Source organism: Pongo abelii, chromosome 3, assembly GCF_028885655.2.
Source record: "Pongo abelii isolate AG06213 chromosome 3, NHGRI_mPonAbe1-v2.0_pri, whole genome shotgun sequence".
NCBI lineage: Eukaryota > Metazoa > Chordata > Mammalia > Primates > Hominidae > Pongo > Pongo abelii.
The window spans coordinates 124,253,410-124,273,768 of NC_071988.2; the positions used below are offsets into that span (position 1 = coordinate 124,253,410).

The 20,359-nt window shown below is 37.7% G+C and overlaps 1 protein-coding gene across 4 annotated transcripts in view; it reads right to left on the reverse strand.

The window, feature by feature from the left end:
• The window catches only part of MANBA (mannosidase beta), a 131,392-nt gene that overhangs the window by 55,567 nt on the left and 55,466 nt on the right, over positions 1 to 20,359 (reverse strand). For all 4 annotated transcript variants that reach the window (XM_063722634.1, XM_063722631.1, XM_054553193.2 and 1 more), the window contains 2 exon segments: positions 2,276 to 2,451; positions 1,259 to 1,369 (listed from right to left, as the gene is read on the reverse strand). In XM_063722634.1, coding sequence (XP_063578704.1) covers positions 1,259 to 1,369; positions 2,276 to 2,451 — 287 coding nt within the window.

Consider the following 20,359-nt stretch of genomic DNA (forward strand, 5'->3'; position numbering starts at 1 on the left):
ACTCTCTCTCCCCCTCTCTCACACACACACATACACACACACATACACACACACTCTCTCTCTCTCCCCTCGCCCCTCTCTCTCACACACACACACAGAAAATACACACACACACAGAAAATACACACACAGAAAATACACAGCATGACTGAACAAAAGAAAAACAGAAAATGCACTCCTGAAGGACATATCTCCATCCTCAGCATGTTGTCTGGCCCACAGGAGAGGAAATACCAAATGTGAGAGGTGACACCAGCCAACTATAAACACTGAAGCTGGTGTCTGGGAGAGGAGATCTTTGAAGAGGGTTAATACCATTTCTATTAACTATATGCCATGACTCTTATAAGCCAGATCCAAGCCATCTCGTTCTTATTGTCCCTATTTTACATATTTCGAGATTAAGTAAGTAGCCTATAGCTAATAAATAACAAAGTGCAGTTCTTTCCAATGCCTAGTGCTATATCCTAAAATGGGTAAAACTGAAAAATCAGAAAACACCAGTAGAAGCACCTTATTCAGAAAAATGAAGAAGAATGTCAGAGGAAATAAATAAAAGTTAAAAATTATTGGTTCTGGGGAGTAGGAAGTAAGAATAGGAAGTGACGGGCAAGAGGTCTTATTTTTCATATAAACTTACTAGTAATATTTGAGTTTTAAAATTACACATGTATTATTTTGATATAAGGTACAATTTTAAATCACAGCAGGAGACTACTTATTGACAAAATAATATCTAAAGTATGATCCATTTAAAAATATAAGGCCGGGCGCAGTGGCTCACACCTGTAATCCCAGCACTCTGGGAGGTCAAGGTGGTAGATCACTTGATATAAGGAATTCAAGATCAGCCTGGTCAACATGGTGAAACCCCATCTCTACTAAAAATACAAAAGTTAGCTGGGCGTGGTGGCGGGTGCCTGTAATCCCAGCTACTCGGGAGGCTGAGGCAGGAGAATTGCTTGAACCCAGGAGGTGGAGGTTGCAGTAAGCCAAGATTGCCCCATTGCACTCCAGCCTGAGTGACAGAGCAAGAATCTGTCTCAAAAAAAAAAAAAATATATATATATATATATATGTATGTATGTATATACACACACACACAGAGAGAAGCTTTTGAATGCTGTTACTAGAGATGATCTCTGATGGGTGGGGACATAAGAGTTTTGACAGTTTCTTCTTTTCCCATGAAGATCTGTATTACTATTTTTAAAAGAAATAAAATTATTTCACAAAATATTTTAAATTACTTACTCACCTTAGCTGATTTTTCAATATTTAAGCCTCCATCCAGTTCAAAAAGAATAGTCATGTTGTACCCAGTCTGGTTTCCATGTCCATGAGGCCACCAAGTTTCTACAGTAATATTCTTTTAAGAAAATTAAAAAGTCACTCTAATATGTCATATTTTCAGCAAAAAAGGCTCAAAGCATTACATCAATTTCTCAGATAGTCAAGTACAAAACTCTAGGTTCTAAAACAATGTAAATCTCCCTACCTATATTATGCCAAATCAGATCAATTCATTGATAATATTTAAAAATCAGCATGCCGGGAATCTAGCATGGATCAATACATCAAAAGCAAAAGGAAAGAACAGAATAACATGAGTGTTCAGAAAAGCAACTCTCCCTATCTCTAACACCGAGCTTACATTTATTCCACATTCTTAACACTTAAAATGGGACTCTGAAGTTGACTCTTCTTTCAAGCCAAAAACTAAAAATCATTTTGAGTTCTTACTTTATCTCAACAGCTACTGAATGTTATTTTGCTCCACCTTTTTCAGTACACAATTATCAATTAGAGGAATAGAAAAAAGAAAAAGAAAAGATAAAAATAATCCATTCTACCTTGATGTATGAAAGATCATGAGTTTAGAATTAAAATTATGCATGTAGAATAAGTATCAATAATCAAAATAATTGACAAGTACCAAAAATAACCACTGCTATTTAAATATAATCCATAGAATGTATTTTGGCTTTAGGATACTACAAATACTACAGAAAATTAAAATATAATGATAAAATGAGAGGAAGAACTGCCAAATTAATGATATATTCTCTATTTTCTTAATCTTAAAATTTGGGAAAATCATTCTTTGGCTCATACTCACAGAAAGTATATGAGAGACTAAAAATAGAGAAGAAAACGACAAATATAAGCAGAGAAAGTAGATTTTTCTTTCATACTTAGTCCCTCCTTTCTAATCATTTCTTTAGCACAGGTATTGCTTTTCATCCAGTGCTTCTCAGGAAGTACCATCATTTACCTTGCTAATGTTCACAAATAGCTCAACAATCCTTTTCCCAGGCTGAAGTTCAATGTTGTATGTCTGTTGTGTTTGCAGTTTAGGGATGGCTACGATCACTTGACCACCAACTGGCTTTGAGCTGACAACATCAAATGCAGACTCTATTTCCAGATTCCACTCCTGGGCACTCTTATCTAAAATATAAAAAGAAAAAGAAATATATATATATATAATATGCTAAGCATTATCACTGCATTTCTCAGGATTCATTGAAGGTAAGACTAAAGCAGCTTCAAACCCAGTACATGCTCCACAATGCTGTCATAATCAAAACTTCATGGAAATTTTCTTTTAATCTTCAGTTTAATCCTTCATTCTGAAGAAGAATAACAAAAATGCTATATTTTATATAGACTTCCACTCTAAAAATGTTATGATTGTAAGTCATAAAAACTTTATGGAGCATAAACAGAAAATGACAAATGGAAAGATAAAATAAATTTTCCAAGAATAATACACATTTGTTCCTTTTTATTAAGTAAAAATACTTTATAAAGTGAAAAGTAATAGTATTTTACTTTATAATGTAAATGGGTTTTAAAGTTATGTAATAAAGTATAAATTTATATGTATTAAAATTAATCAAATGTGAAAAAATAAAGTTATACTTTAAATGTAGATAATTTATCCAAAAAATATTTCCTGAGGACTTTCTATGTGCCATATACTCCGCTAAGTGATGGGAATTAAATGGTGACCAGGATAAACATGGCCCCTACTCTCATGAACTAAAAGTCTATAGACAAATTCAAAAGCATAATACTATCAGGACGGGAGAAATAAAAGGTTGCCCTGAGAAATAAAAACAGGACAACAGGAAGCACAGCTAATACAGAGAGGGTGAAGGAAGGCTTTCTCTCTTTTCTTTTCTTTTTTTTTTTTTGACACAGGGTCTCACTCTGTTGCCCCGGGAGTCGCACAATCATAGCTCACTGTAGCTTTGAACTCCTGGGCTCAAGCGATCCTCTTGCCTCAGCCTTCTGAGCAGCTGACACTATAGGCATGTGCCACCCACCTAGCTAATTTTTTTTTTTACTATTTGTAAAGATGAGGTCTCACTTTGTTGTCCAGGTTAGTCTTGAACTCCTGGCCTCAAGCAATCCTCCAGCCTCCACCTCCCAAAGCACTGGGATTATAGGTATGAGCCACCATGCCTGGCCAAGGAACGCTTTCATTAGAAAGTGGTATCTAGCTGAGACCAGAAGGATGCCTCAGCTAAGTACAGAGGAAGCTGAAAAGGATTCTGGGCACAGAGAAGCATGTGAAGGCCCATGAGTGAGAGAGCAATGCCATAACAAGGAGAACAAGGAACTTGGGCAATAACAAAATTGATGAGGGGGTCAGCATAATTGAAAACTTGAGCACGGTCCAAATGACACTGGGTCTTTTTGAACAGGTAAGGAGTCTAGCAATTTCACCCCAGATCAATGTGGAGTCATTGAAGATTTTTCATCAAAGACTGTGACCAGATTTGCATTTTATAAGAATTGCTAAGGGTCCCAGCACAGTGATATACAAGGATGAATATGAAAGAAGCAGAAAGATATAAAATCTCTCTGTGTACAAAAAGCCCCAGAAAATGCCGCTTGGAAAAGTCAGGAACAGAGAGGAGGCAAAAAAGAGTGTTGATCAGAAAGAAGAGAAAACAAGACCAAAGAGGAGAGTTATAGGGAAAGAAGAAAGATGAGGGATGAACTTTGGGTGTGGAGTTTGGGGTTGTCAGAATGTTTCGAGGGGGTTTTGAAGTAGAGTTTTACATATGTGCAGTATGACTCTGTCCTCCATTTCCTGTTAAATTTACATTGTTTGTATAATGTCTCTGGGTTTGGGTTTGTGTTTAGTTTTTATTTTTAAACAAGATAGAGCACTGGGACAGGCTTGGGACAAGAGCTGGGTGGAAAAACAGACCGTTTTTTAAAGTTACGCAGAAGAAACTGGTGATGAGATCTCAAAAAAGCTTGGAGGTACAGGGGGTTAGAGTCAGCAAAAAATGTTCTCATTCTTTGCTGCCACAGAAAGAAAGGAGAAGAGCAGTGACTGTGCAGAGGTACTTAAGTTTCTATGATTCGTGGCAAAGTATGGAGGGAGTTCCTATTTAGTGGCTTCTATTTTTCTCCAAAGGAAGGGGAGGGGAGAAGGCTACTAGCTGAGAAGTATCTTAGAGACCTTTCTCCTACAAATAAAGAAGAGATTAATAATCATGGCTTTGCTGCAAAAGAAGAAAAAAAAGCTAGGTTTCTATGCTGATCAATGACAAAAGACGTTATAACCGGCACTGTTTACAACTGTAGGAGCACACCAGGCCTGTTCTAAAGATGACCCCAGCACAGTTTATCATTTGCATCTCCCATCAGCCAAAAGCATAGATTTGATGCACATTGAAGTAAAATTAATCCTGGACTTAAGAACTATTTTTGTTTATTAAGTGATTTATTCTGAGAAATACTAGTCGATGAGCCCTGAATTAGGTTTGTTCTGATCTAGTTAATTTTGCAGGTTACTTACCGATAGCCTCCAGGTTTTGAATCTATCAGCTGGTAGATCACCTAGTCTACTCGCTCACCAGTGTTTAATTTCCTCTATTCAATAGGTTGTCAAACTATGGTCTTTGGGACAAATCTAGCCCACCTCTTGTTTTTCTAAATAAACTTTTATTGGAACACAGATGCTATGGACTAAATGGTGGACTCCTCCCCTAAAATTCTTATGTTGAAGCCCTAACCTCCAGCTTTTTATGAAGTAATAAGGGTGGGGCAGTAATCTGTTAGGACTGCAGCCTTATAAGAAGAGGAAGAAATAGATATCCGTCTCTCTCTCTACTATGTGAGGACATAGCAAGAAGGCATCTGTCTGCAAGCCAGGAAACAAGCCCTCACTGGAAACCAAATTGGCCAACACCTTTATCTCAGACTTCCCAGCTGCCAGAACTATGAGAAATAAAATTCTGTTATTTAAGCCACTCTGCCTATGGTATTTTCTTAGGGCAGCCAGAGCAGACTAACTTAATAGTCATGCTCATTTGTTTACTTATTGTCTTTGGTTGCCTTTGCAATACAAGAATAGAGTTGAGTAGTTGTGACAGATGCCTAAACTATTTTACTATGTGATCCTTAACAGAAAAAGTTTGCTAATCCCTGCCCTAGAATATTACCCCCAAAAAAGGCCATTCCAACCTTTCTTTAAATTATCTCTAATGACAAAAAACCTCTGCCTCACAAAATAGCCTTCCCATTTTTGTCAGGCTTGGCTATTGTAAAGACTCCCTTTACACTGAATTTGAAATATACTTCTCCTTAATATCCACCTAAAGATTTTAGCTCTGTCCTTTGAGCACCTCCTACCAACCAAGCAGGCTCCTGTGTTGTTTTCTGTTACTTCTTCTTTGGTAGAAGAATCAGCTGTTAGTGACAGCCTCTGACAGGAAAACAAACAATGCAATCCTCAAAGGTCATTGGCAAAATTCCCCAGTTTCTCTTGCTTTGAACTTGGAAGGTTCTCGAGCAAGTCCGCACTCCTCCAGAGCATCACCCGTTAACACCCCTGGGAACTACTAAATGAAAAAACTAAGGTTGTAGAATTAAAAACACAGTATGAAGATCTACAAGCCTACAAAGTTATCACCAGATATACTTAATAACATATTTTTCCCCTCTCCTCTTCTTTCAAATAGAGTAAACCCCTTCCTTCCAGTAGCACATGGAAAAGTAGGTAATTTAGGTTCACAAGGCGCAAAGTCTTAAATAACCAGTAGTTTTCCTGATGTTCTTTGGTCACTCCTTTTCACTTGCTAAATTAAATTTATAAATTGCATAATCCTATTTGTAGTTAAGAAGAACTCCATCTTATAAATTAAGCCCCATTTCTAGAATACAGCTTCCTATCATCTCTCTCCTAGCATTAATAAGTCACCATGTCCTGAAGAACACTTATCATCACCAGCTCTCCTGAAGTAAAATGCAAGATCATTTCAAAAACAGATGAAGTACTGGGGGTGAGGGCAGGAAAGAAGGATTGCTACATCTTCTAGAATCCCCTACAGAGCTCATCCTTCCAATCACACCACCAAGTTGTGCATCCTCTCTTCACTTTGACTAAACAACTCTGGGCACAAAGGGGACAGGAATTCTTTATCAAAACAGGTGGAAAGGCAATGCTGGCCGGCCCTCTCCACAATTCGAGGCCTTGAGGCCCTCCCTGGCCTGAAGGCTTATTGGTGTCCTCGCTGATGTCCTATGCCCAAGCAGAAGAGATTATGTTCTATAGTTTGTTCATATAACCTCAATCAGGAAAGCAACCCAGAGGATGGTAGAGAATGTGGTTCTGGCCACTAATTCGCTTTAAGGTTTTCCCAGAGATGACTCAGTGAGGGTTCTTTAAAAAAAGAAAAAAACAAAGAGCACAATGTGTCTGACCTGGATGGGAATTTGTAGAAAGGGTAAACAGCTACATAGCCTAGATTAATGTATACTGCTCCTTCGTTCAGAGTATCACAAGACAACTCTAGCTCGTGTAGATGTGTCCAGTACATCAGCCTTCAAAATCCTCTCATATATGCCAGCTTCCTCTTATATTCTCATACAGTCTACTCCTTTGTTAAGATGTAGTTGGGGGGGATAAAACAGCCAAAAAAAAAAAAAAAAAAAAAAGCTTTATTCAATTGTCTAGGAGAAAAAGGTATAAGGAGAGATATAGAAAGTAGAAAAACAAGAGGACTCAGTTACATTACTTCAAGTGTATCAAAAAGTAACAGGAAGACATACTCCCAAACTATATGCTAAGCCTTGCTTTAATTGATTGTAATAAAGACTCAAGTATCAATGTTTTCATCTAGTCATGTGATGTCTAGTTTCAAGAAAAACTGGGTTGTTCCACACTTATACCCTCACTAGGTGGTAACGACTATTCTAATTTACAAACAAAGGAAAAGAACCACAAAATGTTCGAGGTAGAAGAAACTTGGAGATGCTCTCGTCACTTTGCAGATGTTTCTGAGGCCCTGACTGCAGCACTTCCCTCTTGAGCCAATGGACAGGCCGAGGGTCCAAGTTTCCTAACTCTGGTGCTCTCGACTTTCCATGAGCCTCTCGCTGCGATGCCTACCAAAAGGAATGACACTCACAGGTACACAGTGATTGACATTTGCATATGAATAATGAGGAAAAGCAAAAGCAAACGTACTTTTTGCCTTTCAGAGTCCTAAAGCCAAATGTCGAATATATTCAATGTAAAACAAAGCATTTTGGGGGCACTGTAACAATAAAATGTTAGCCTCTCATAAGAGGTCTCTGTAAAAAAGAATACTGAAATGGGCCGGGTGTAGTGGCTCATGCCTATAGTCCCAGCACTTTGGTAGGCTGAGGCAGGAGGATCTCTTGAGCCCAGGTGTTTGAGACCAGCCTGGGCTACATAATGAGACCCCATCTCTAAAAATAATTTTAAAATTAGCTGGGTGTGGTGGCACACCTGTGGTCCCAGCTACTTGAGCGGCTGAGATAAGAGGATCGCTTGAGCCCAGAAGGTCAAGGCTAACGTGAGCTGAGATCACTCCACTACACTCCAGCCTGTGCAACAGCATGAGACTTTGTCTCAAAGTAAAAAAAGAAAGAACACTGAAATCTACAAACATGGAGCATATGTCTGACCCTCTGCTAAACGTATATTTATATGATGCCACAGTTCCTGTACTTATCAAAATAGTGTCTTTGTAACCTAAACTAGCTGATGAGGGCACTGAAATAGTTACGTGAGCATTTCTGTCAAGCAAATGAAATCTATTTCTTGAATAACTACTGTCTGTAAACCTTGACAGGCATTATAAATTATATCCCAATCCAAAAAGGCAAATATGTTGTCTCTAACTCTCTGAACATATTTAGAAAGATAAAATATACCCAAGTGTCACAGTTAAGAATACAGGATGGCATCGGGAACCACAAGAACTAGCAGGGCAGTGAAAGTTCAGAGGCAGGGCACATTCAAGTCAGCAAGGGATGAATCTGCAAACACTGGTAGATGAAAAAGATGCTTCATCTCATTGGGGGGAAAAGCTATTCAAAGATAGCTGCCTGGATTAGCTTTGCCCTTCTGAGCTCCTCACAGCTCCCCCTTGTGCAGGCTCTCTTCTTCCTCCACCTTTAATAGAATATGAAAAGCTGCAGGGAAAGGTAGTTATGTGCATTTAAAGAAACAGCAATGACACCAAATGAAATGAACAAGCCATGGAATTTATAAATTCAAACATTAGATATTTTCCTGTACTCCTGCCAGAATCATGGGACAGATTTAAGCAGCTGCTTTTCAAAGAGCTAACCATTGCCTTAGCCAAAAATGCTGGCCCACAGTTAGTTAAAACAGCTGTTTTCCCTCTTCTTCACCAAGCAGCAAGATCTCCTTGCCTACTCAGCAGCACAAAATCCTTGAAAATGAAATCAAGGCAAAAGAGACCCAAGGCAAAATGTTCCCTAGAACAAGGATAAGTTAGTAAGCTCCAAAGAAGAAAATTTACTCAAGCAATGAGGAGACTAATCAGAGGAAAAATTATTCAAGCAACCTACCCTTTTTATGGGTATTTCAAGCAAAATACCCATAAAGTTATTTTCAAGGATTATTTTATGGAAAAAAAATTTAAAGATGAATGAAAAAATGATTCCAAATGAATGTATTAAAAAAATGCATGCTTATCAAATAAGCAAGACTGACAAATCTTTATTTTAATATTATATTCTCTGTATTAAGCCATAACCCAAGGATTGCAATGCCCTTTAATCTATTGAGCAGGCCAGGGTCTGGCTGAGAGCTAGCCCACACTCCAACTCCATGGCTAGGTCATCCAGGAAGAAGAGGGTGCTTTAGGCTGAGACAGCAAGTAAATTTGGATAGGGTGGTGAAGACAACATCTTTAAGGTAGCAGAAGTGTCCCAAGCACATGTCAAAGATTCACAGCTCACCTCAGCTCAAGAAGACAAGGCAAGGGAGCTCCCACGTTGAAAAACATCTCTATATCATTTATTTCTAATGTGGTAATAAAAGGGAACAGCGTATTGTTTCAACAGAAAATACCTACTGTATATTTTTAACTCAGTATGTTTATATAACTTTATGAAAATTTCATAAAACTAGGCAATCATCCCTTCCTAATAAATGTATGGCCTAGTGTGAATAGTTCACATCAGATTATAAACATAAAAGACCTAGCATGGACAAGATAATCAATAAATGAATATATGTCTGTTTCTCTCTCTCTATCTCTCTCTCCCACACACACACACACACACACACACACACACAATTATCATTATCATCATCACCACCATTCAGAGCCTTCAGTTTTGGACAGATTATTTGCTTATAAATGTCCTTAATCCTTGGAATTGAGGCATCTGCCCTTACCAGTTACCCTCTCCCCATATCCCCTCCCCACATATCTTAGTATTCCAAGTTCAGCCCAGACTTCTCCCTTTCTTCTCCCAAGTGATGAAGTCAGTTTCCCTCCCAGCCCTCATCTCCAAGGGAAAAGGACAACAGATTCTTGCTGGCTTTCCACGCCCACTAAAAAGCATCTAAGTTTCTCTTTCCAATACAGCGTTACCCTTTCACTTTTTAAAGTACTTTAAAGTTACTCTTTCACTTTTTAAAGTAACTACAATAGTTACCGATATTTAAAACCTGATTAGAATATTTCAGAGCTAAGGAAAAATCTTTCAAATTAATATTTGCTAATGAGGTTTTAAAGAAAGTCACGCCAATGAACTGGAATCTTGTAATGTTTAGATAAATCATGAGAGTCTTAGAGATAAAGATAAACAGCAGTAATTTCTGTTTTCCTTTGACCTCAGTATTTTTTCAAATATAAATTGTTTTATTATTAACTACCTTAAACATTAAGAATACGTGAACATCATTTAGGAAGCTGAAGTTAGGGCAAATCAAACAAATGACCACAGGATATTAAAAAGTGCAAAAGTTTAGAAACCACTATTTTTAGGGACTAAGAATACAGAAAAGAAACATAGATATACACATATATATAAGTAAATGAATTCACAAGAATTTCATGTTAATTTTTAAAAGTTTAATAGCCTTCTTTCTGCCATACACAATTAAGTTAGGGAACTATGGTTGGTCCTTTGATCTTCAGGAGTAAACTCACTAATTTTAAGTCAAGATATAAATTGAACACTTGAAAAAGCACAAAGATGACAGTATCTCTTTCTAGCTTCAACAGGGGGAAGGCAGAACGTGTCCCATAGACAAATTAGTTTAGGCTTTCATATCAAGTTAGCTGAAGTTACTAGACTAAATTAGTTTGTTTTAATAACTACTTTATCCACTTACTGCATATACATATATATAACAGATGCCCAATATAGAAATTTAGAAAAGACAGTTAAACAGAAGAATAAAATGCAAACCATTTGTAACACTACTACAGAGATAGCTACTGTTTGCGTTAGTTTTTGTTTGTTTATTTGTTTGTTTGTTTTTGAGACAGGGTCTTGCTTTGTCACCCAGGCCAGAATACAGTGGAATAATCATAGCTCGCTGCAGCCTTGACCTCCCAGGCTCAAGTAATCCTCCTGAAACTGCCTTTGCAAAGTTATAACTGAGGAAATTATGACAATGAAAGAAATCAGACCTAATCTACTCCATCTTGCTTGTAACATTTAAGCTGTTCTTATTCATTCCTGGCAGTAGGCTGAATTTACTTTGGGAAGGAATTCAGTTCATGGTTTGACTCTGAAACAAAATGGATAGCAGCCCTTTCCCGAAAAGACCCCTTCTTGCCTGGGGACCAGTCTGCCTTTGCAGGACTAACAAATTAGCTACAAGATTAGAAATTACAGTTTAGGGGTCATGCAACCTCTGGCTCCAAGAGTCTGAACCTCCCCAAATTGCTCCTGGGGATAACATCACTATTGTAAAACCTAGATCAGTGTTTGAGATATTCTGCAGACCCTGCACTGGATGGATCAGCTGACACCACCCAGACTGGTAATCTGGCTCAACCAGTTCTGCCATCCCACTCAGGAAAGAAGACAGCAAGAAAACCTTACTTCATTCCCCCTTTGATTCCATCTCCAACCTGACCAATCAGCACTCCCCACTTTGCAAGCCCCTATCCACCAGATTATCTTTAAAAACTCTGATCCCACCCAGCATGGTGGCTCACGCCTGTAATCCCAGCACTCTGGGAGGCCGAGGCAGGTGGATCACGAGGTCAAGAGATCGAGACCATCCCCACTAACACAGTGAAACCCCATCTCTACCAAAAATACAAAAAATAAGCCAGGCGTGGTGTCGAACACCTGTAGTACCAGCTACTCAGGAGGCCGAGGCAGGAGAATCACTTGAACCTGGGAGGCGGAGGTTGCAATGAGCCAAGATCGCGCCACTGCACTCTGGCCTGGGCGACAGAGCAAAACTCTGTCTCAAAAAAAAAAAAAAAATTTGATCCCAAATGCTGAATGCTTGGGGAGACTGATTTGAGTAATAATAAAACTCTGGTTTCTCACACAGCCAGCTCTGCCTAAATTACTCTTTCTCCGTTGCAATTCCCCTGTCTTGATAAATCAGCTTTGTCTAGGCAGCAGGCAAGGTGAATTTATTGGGCGGTTATAATCCCACCTCAGCCTCCGAATACTTGGGACTACAGGCATGTACCACCACACATGGCTAATTTTTTTTATTTTTTGTAGAGACAATGCCTGCTCAGGCTGGTTTCAAACTTCTGGCCTCAAGTGATCCTTCGAACTTGGTCTTCCAAAGTGCTAAAGATTACAAGCACGAGCCACCACGCCCAGCCTTGCATTAGTTTTGACCCACCTCATTTCACACTTAAATTTTAAAAATGAATACATTTTATTTTAAATAAAAATTATATGTATCTTTTTTATTAATTTTTTATTAAGCTTTTTTAAAAATTTTCAGTAACTCTCACAGTGCCTGCCTCATAGTACATACCAAATAAACACATAAAAGTATCCAGACCACATTAGCTTATTCTTTTATTATTTTTCAACGTTTAAACGTCTATTGAGATCAGTAATAACTGCTGTCTTCCAGATACAAACTGAAAAAAAAAATTCTGAAGAAACTCCTAAAGGTAGAACTCTTTCAATGCTCTCATGAGCTTACACTCTAATTTTATTACATCAAACAACCAAATTGATAACTATAAAATTAATTAGAAATATAGGAATTACTGCTTAACATGCACAAAGCACATCTTCTTAACAGGAAACATATATTTCTCTATGTTAAGTACAAAATATATTAGAGTCATAATATTTCAAAAATGAGGGAGGAGTTTCAAGATGGCTGACTAGTGGCATCTGGTATTTGCCACCTCCACAAAGAAGAACCTCTTCAGATAGATCACCTATCAAAAAACACTAAAATTCAACAGAGAAGTGAAAGAAAACACCTAAAGTAAGGAAGGAGAGAAAAGCAAGGAACCCTGCTTAGCAGGGACCAGCTGAAAGCCTGGAGAGGCTCCCCAGTGCTGGGAGAAGGTAAGTGAGTGGCCTCCAGTGGTCTACATTCCCATTATGGACTCCTGCAATCCTAGCCATCTAGCCATGAGAGAGCACCTCCACCCTTGCAGCCCCCAGGACTAGCATAGGGAGCTACAAGATATGCGATGGCATTGCTCCAGAGAGGGAGCTCCTAAGCGGTTAAAGCAAGGCACCATTTTGAGAGCCTAGCCCCGACCGGACTGCATGCTGACTTTGGGCTTAATAGCCCCTACATCTCCACATTCCTGGAGACTTACTGACATCCCCAAGTGTAGCCAGGCACTGCTGCTGGCTGCTGCCACCAATGCTGAAGCAACTCCACCACCCCCAGGAGCAGGGCTGCTGCACATTTCAAAACACCCTGTGGAAGGGCTACCCTGCTTATCTCCACTACCTGGGGTGAAAGTGCATGCTCTCCAGTCACCTATAGCTACTGCCACTGAAAGCAACCCCATCCTCCCCAGGAGCAGGGCGGCAGCACAGTCACTACTGCCCCCACCCAAGCATTCCACCAGTGGTCTGGATATCATCCCATGCCTGCCTACCACAGCCAGCTCCCACATGCACCACTAGAGGGGTCTGAGGACAGGCCTGCCTGGCCTGGCTCTACACTCCCACTCAGTGCCTGAGCAAATGGTCTGGAAGCCTGGGGATGACCCTGCCCCATCCACCACTGTTGGTACCTGAGCACTCCTCCCAGGAGCCTGAGGACAGGCCCACTAAACCTGCAGCTACTACTACAGCTAACATCTGCCTGCATGTGCCACCTACGGGCCTGGGGACTAGTGTGCCCAGCCCGTTGCAGCCACTGTCAACACCAATGCAGACTTCTTGGAAACCAGAGGATTGTCCTGCCACTGCTACTGCCATTTCCCATGCCATACCTGCTGTCCAGGGGCCTGAAGACCCACCCATCCAGACCAGTGGTCTACCACTGCCACTGCCAGCACCCAAGCAGGCCAGTCACCTGGAGGCCCAAGATTCATCATGCTCGAACTCACTAACACCAGTGCCAGCATATACTGCACTGAAGCCCAAGGACAGGCACACTCAGCCTGCTGCTGCCACCAGTGAAGTCCAAGGACTGGCCTTCTTGATGTCCCCATCCCCAGCAAAACTTCACTACAGCCTCCACTAACAACTATACCCTAAGCCACTGAGGAAATCACAAACACCACTGATGCTGTTTACAGCTGAAGAAATCATACAGGAACTATACTATTGCAAGCACTCAAAATCAAAGCAAAAGCGCCCTACGCAAACAATACCACAGATACATCTTCAGGAAAAATTCCTCCCCTATAAAAGAGAATTCAAAAAAATTAGAAGAAGTGGTTGTTACACCAGATGCATGGATACAAACATGAGGACACAAGAAACATGCAAAAGCAAGGAAATATGACACTTTCAAAGGAACACAATAATTATCCAACAACAGATTCCAATAAAATGTATGAAATCCCATATAAAGAATTCATAATAAGGAAATTAAAGACATTCATTGAGATGCAAGATAACTTAGAAAAAAAAAGAAATCAGAAAAACAATTCAGGGTATCAATAAGAAATTTACTAAACAGACAGATATAATAAAAAAGAACCAAACATAAATTCTGGAACTGAAGAATTTGCTGAATGAAATATAAAATACATTTGAAAGCTTCAACAATAACTAGAGAAGGCAGAAGAAAGAATTTCAGGACTTGAGGACAGATCTTTGGAAGTAAACCAGTCAAACAAAAATTTTTTAAAAGAATAAAAAAGATTGACAAAAGACTACATGACACATGGAATACCATAAAGTAACCAAATATTCTAATTTTCAGTGTGCCAGAAAGCAAACAGAAAATTACAAAGAGAGAAAACCTATTTAACAAAATAATAGCTGAAAACTTCCCAAGTCTAGCAAGAGATTTAATATCTAGATAAAAAAATCTCAGAGATTCCCAAACAGATCCATTCAATAAGGCCTTCTCCATGGCACATTATAGTCAAACTGTCAAAAGTCAAAGACAAAGAGAGAATTCTAAAATCAGCAAGAGAAAAGCACCTAGTTACTTATAAGGAAACCATCATCACACTAACAGCAGATCAGATTTTTCAGCAAAAACGTCACAGTCCAGGAAAAAATGAAATGATATATTCAAAGTGCTGAAAGAGAACAGCTCCCAGCCAAAGATGCCATACCCAGCAAATTTATCCTTCATAAATAAAGGACAAATCATCTTTCTAAGACAAGCAAAAGCTGAGGGAGTTCATCACCACTAGACCAGACCTACAAGAAATGGTTAAGGGAGTTCTACATATGGAAGGGAAAGGATAATATCTACCATCATGAAAATACAAAAAGCATAAAACCACTGGTTGAGTAAATACAAGTGAGGATCATAAAGGACCCAAATGTTAACACTACAGAAAAACACCAAACCACAGTGATAAACAATAATAGAAAGAAAAAAAGGTATACAAAACAACCAGAAGTCAATTAATAAAATGACAGGAATAAGCCCTCATATATCAATAATAACCTTGAGGGTAAATGAATTAAACTTTCCACTTAAAAGATATAAATTGACTGACAGGATTTTCTAAAAACATGACCAAACTATATGCTGCCTACAAGTAGCTCAACTCACCCCTAAAGACATACATGGACTGAAAGTAAAGGAATGGAAAAATACATTCCATGCAAATGGAAGTAAAAATGAGCAGGCATAGCTATATCAACATCAAATAAAACAAAGTTTAAGTCAAAAAACAGTAAAAACAGACAAAAAATGTCACTATATCGTGACAAAATGACCAAATCCACAAGAGAATATAATAATTCTACATATATCTGCACCCAACTTGGAGCACCCAGATTCATGAAGCAAATATTACCAAATCTAAAGAGAGATAGATTCTGATATAATAATAGTGGGGGATTTCAACATCTTACTCTCAGCATTACACAGATCATCTAGACAAAAAATTAACAAAGAAACATTGTATTTAAGCTGTACTTTCGACCAAATGAAACTAATACACATTTAGAAAATCTACTATAGCTACAAAATGCACATTCTTCTCATTAGCACATAGCATATTCTCAAGGATAGATAATACATTAGGCAAAAAAATGACTCAACAAGTTTTTAAAAATTAAAATCATATCAAGTATCTTTTCAGACCACAATGGAATAAAACTAGAAATCAATAACAAGAGGAACTTTGAAACCTGCAGAAGCACATGGAAATTAAACAACATGCTCTGAAATGTCAATTGGGTCAAGAAAGAAATTAAGGAGGTAATAAAAAAACTGTCTTGAAACAGATAAAAATTGAAGCACAACATATCAAAACCTATGGAATACAGCAAAAGCAGTGCTAAGAGGGAAGTTTATAGCAACAGATACTTACATCCAAAAAGTAGAAAGATTTCAAATAAACAACCTAACAATGCTCCTCAAGGAACTAGAAAAACAAGAACAAACTCAATCCAAAATTAGAAGAAGAAAAGTGATAATAATGATCAGAGCAGAACTCAATGAAATAGAGACAAAAAAAAAAAAAGCAAAGGATCAATGAAATGAAAAGTTTGTTTTTTGAAAACGAGATTGATAAACCCCTATGTAGACTAATCAAGGAGAAGACCCAAATAAACAAAATCAGAAAGCTGTACTTTAGACCAAATGAACCTAATACACATTTACAAAATATACTAATACTTTGTATATTATTATATACAAAATATACTAATATACAAAATATATATATGAGAAATGAGAAAGGATACATTACAACTGATACTACAGAAACACATCATGTCACCAGAGACTATTATGAACAACTATACACTAACAAACTGAAAAACACAGAGGAAATAGGTAAATTCCTGGACACATACAACCTGCCAATACTGACTGACAAAAAAATAGAGGCCAGCTGCAGTGGCTCATGTAATTCCAACACTTTGGGAGGCCAAGGCAGGAGGATTGCTTCAGAACAGGAGTTGGAAACCAGCCTGGGCAACATAGCAAGGCCCTGTCAGGAAGGAAAGGAAAGGAAAGGAGAAGAAATGAAAGGAAAGGAAAAGAAATGGAAGGAAAGGAGGGAGAGAGGGAGGAAAAAGGAAAATGCAAGGCAAGGCAGAAAAGGAAAGGAAAGGAAAAAAGAAAAGAAGAAAGGAAGAAAGAAAGAAAGAAAGAGAGAGAGAGAAAAAAGAAAGAAAGAAAGAAAGAAGGAAAGAAAGAAAGAAAGAAAGAAAGAAAGAAAGAAAGAAAGAAAGAAAGGAAGAAAGGAAGGAAGGAAGGAAGGAAGGAAGGAAGGAAGGAAGGAAGGAAGGAAGGAAGGAAGGAAGGAAAGAAAAGAAAAAGAAAGGAAGGAAGGAAGGAAAAAAGAAAGAAAGAGAAAGAGAGAGAGAGAGAAAGGAAGGAAGGAAGGAAGGAAATAGTGAACCTGAACGACTAATCATAAGTAGCAAGACTGAATCAGCAATAAAATCTTCCAACAGAAAAAAATCCAGGACTGCCTTCACTGCCAAATTTTACCAAAGTTACAACGAAGAACTAATACCAATTCCACACAAACTGTTCCAAAAATTGAAGAAGAGATAATTCTCTCTAACTCATTCTAGAGGTCAGCATCACGCTAATATCAAAACCACACAGAGAGGCAACAAGAAATAAAAAAAGGAAAGAAAAGAGAAAGAAAGAAAACTACAGCTCAATATCCCTGATTAGCATGGATCCAAAGATCCTCAACAAAATCCTAGCAAACCAACTCCAACAGTATATCAAAAAGATAATATACCATGAGCAAGTGGAATTTATCCCAGGGATGCAAGGATCTTACATTTGCACAAATCAATAAATGTGATACATCACATCAACAGAATGAAAGACAGAAAACAGACGATCATCTCAACAGATGCAGAAAAAGCATTTAATAAAATTCAATATCCCTTCATGATAAAAACAATCAACAAATTAGTCATAGAAGGAGCATACCTCAACATAATAAAAGCCATATATAAAAACCCAGAGCTAACATCACACCAAATGAGAAGGAGGTGAAAGTCTTTCCTCTAAGAACTAGAATGGGAAAAAGATGCCCACGTTCACCACTCCTATCCAATAAAATGCTGGAAGTCCTATCCAGGGCAATAAAGCAAGAGAAAAACATAAAAGGTATCCAAATTGGAAAAGAGGAAGTAAAATTATTCCTCTTTGCAGATGACATGCTCTTACATCTGTAAAAACTTGGAAGATTCATAAAAAAATTCTTAGATTTGATAAATAAATCCAGCAAATTTGTAGGATACAAAGTCAACATACAAAAATTAGTAGTGTTTCTACACATCAATGATGAACTAGCCGAGAAAGAAATCAAGAAGGCAATCCCATTTACAATAGCTAGAAAAAATAAAATACCTAGGAATAAATGTAACCAAAAAGGTGAAAGACCTCTACAAGGAAAACTATAAACATCTGATGAAATAAATTGAAGAGGTCACACAAACAAATCGAAAAACATCCCATGCTCATGGGTTGGAAGAATTAATATCATTAAAATGACCACCATACTACCCAAAGCAATCTACAGAGTCAATGCAATCACTATCAAAATACCAAAGTCACTTTTTACAGAAATAGAAAAAACAATACTACAATTCATATGGAACCAAAAAAGAGCTCAAACAACCAAAGCAATCCTGAGTCAAAAGAAGGCATCACACTACCTGAAAACAGACACATAAACCAAAGGAATAGAGTGTAAACCCCAGAAATAAATCCACTTATTAATAACTGATTTTTCACAAAGGCATCTTGGTCAGAGAACATGCATTGGAGAAAGAATACCCTCTTCAATCCTCTTCAATAAATGGTGCTGGGAAAATTGGATATCCATATGCAGAAAAATGAAACTGGACTCTTATCTCTCACCATAAATAAAAATCAACTCAAGATGGATTAAAGACTTAAACATAAGACCTGAAACAATAAAACTACTAGAAGAAAACATTCGAGAAGTATTTCGAGACATCGATCTAGACAAAGATTTTTATAGCTAAGATCTCAAAAGCAAAGATAACAAACATAAACATAGACAAATAGTACTATATTAAACTAAAAAGCTTCTTCACAGCAAAGGAAGCATTCAACAGAATGTAGAGACAACTTGTTGAATGGGAGAAAATATTTGCAGACTATTCATTTGACAAGGTACTAACATCTGGAATACACAAGGAACTCAACTGAACAGTAAAAAAGCAAATAACCTCATTTAAAAGTGGGCAAAGGACATGAATAGACATTTCTCTAAAGAAGACATACGAATGGCCAACAGGTATATGCACAAATGGTCAACATCACTAATCATCAGGGAACTGTAAATCAAAACCACAAAAAGTATCTTACTCCAGTTAGAATGACTATTACTGAAAAGACAAAAAATAATAGATGCTGGAGAGGATGCAGAGAAAAGGAAACATTTATACACTGTTAGTGGGAATATGAGTGAGTACGGCCACAATGGAAATACTATATTTCTCAAGAAACTAATAGTAGAACCATTACCATACAATCCAAGAATCCCACTAATAGGTATTTATCCATAGAAAAAGAAATCAGTATAACAAAAAGACACTTGCACCCCCATGTTTATTGCAGCACAATTCACAATAGCAAAGATACAGAATCAACCTAAGTGTCCATCAACAGATGAATGGATAAAAAAGAATAAAATCATGTCTTCCACAGCAACATGGATGGAACTGGAGGTCATTATGTTAAGTGAAATTAGTCAGACACAGAAAGACAAATTTTGCATCTTGCCACTCACACGTCGGAGGTAAAAATGTTGATCTCATGGAGGTAGAGAGTGAAATAATAGAGACCAGAGGCTAGGAGGGGTATATGAGTGGCAGAGAGGAATGAAGAAAGGCTGATGAATGGGTACAAGCATGCATTTAAATAGAAGGAATAAGTTCTAATGTTTGACAGCATAATAGTGTGACTATACTTAACAACATGTATTGTATATTTCAAAATAGCTAGAAGAGAGGACTTGAAATATTCCCAACACAGAGAAATGTTAAATACTAGAGGTGATAGATACCCGAATTACCTTGACTTGATCATTACACATTCTATGCATGTAACAAAATACCACACATACCCCATAAATATGTACAAATATTATGTGTCAATTTAAAAAATGTATTTAACCTTCACAAATGTAGTTGAGAGGAGGAACTGTTTACACTGAATCTAAATTGAATTTTAAGCACCATTTAAATTAATTTAATTCATATAAAATTCACTCATTCACTAGTGACTAATAAAGTGAACTCTAATAACTCAGGAAGAAATGTTTAGTTTCATATTCAAATTGTAAATTAAACCAGAGCAGAATTATTCAAATTTTTTTCAGGCATCAGGGTACCTAGAGCTTATAATGCATTTTGCAGACCACCTAAAATACTGATTAAGCTTCAAAACAAATAAATAACTTTTTGCTAAATCAGACCACTTTTGTTTTTTTTG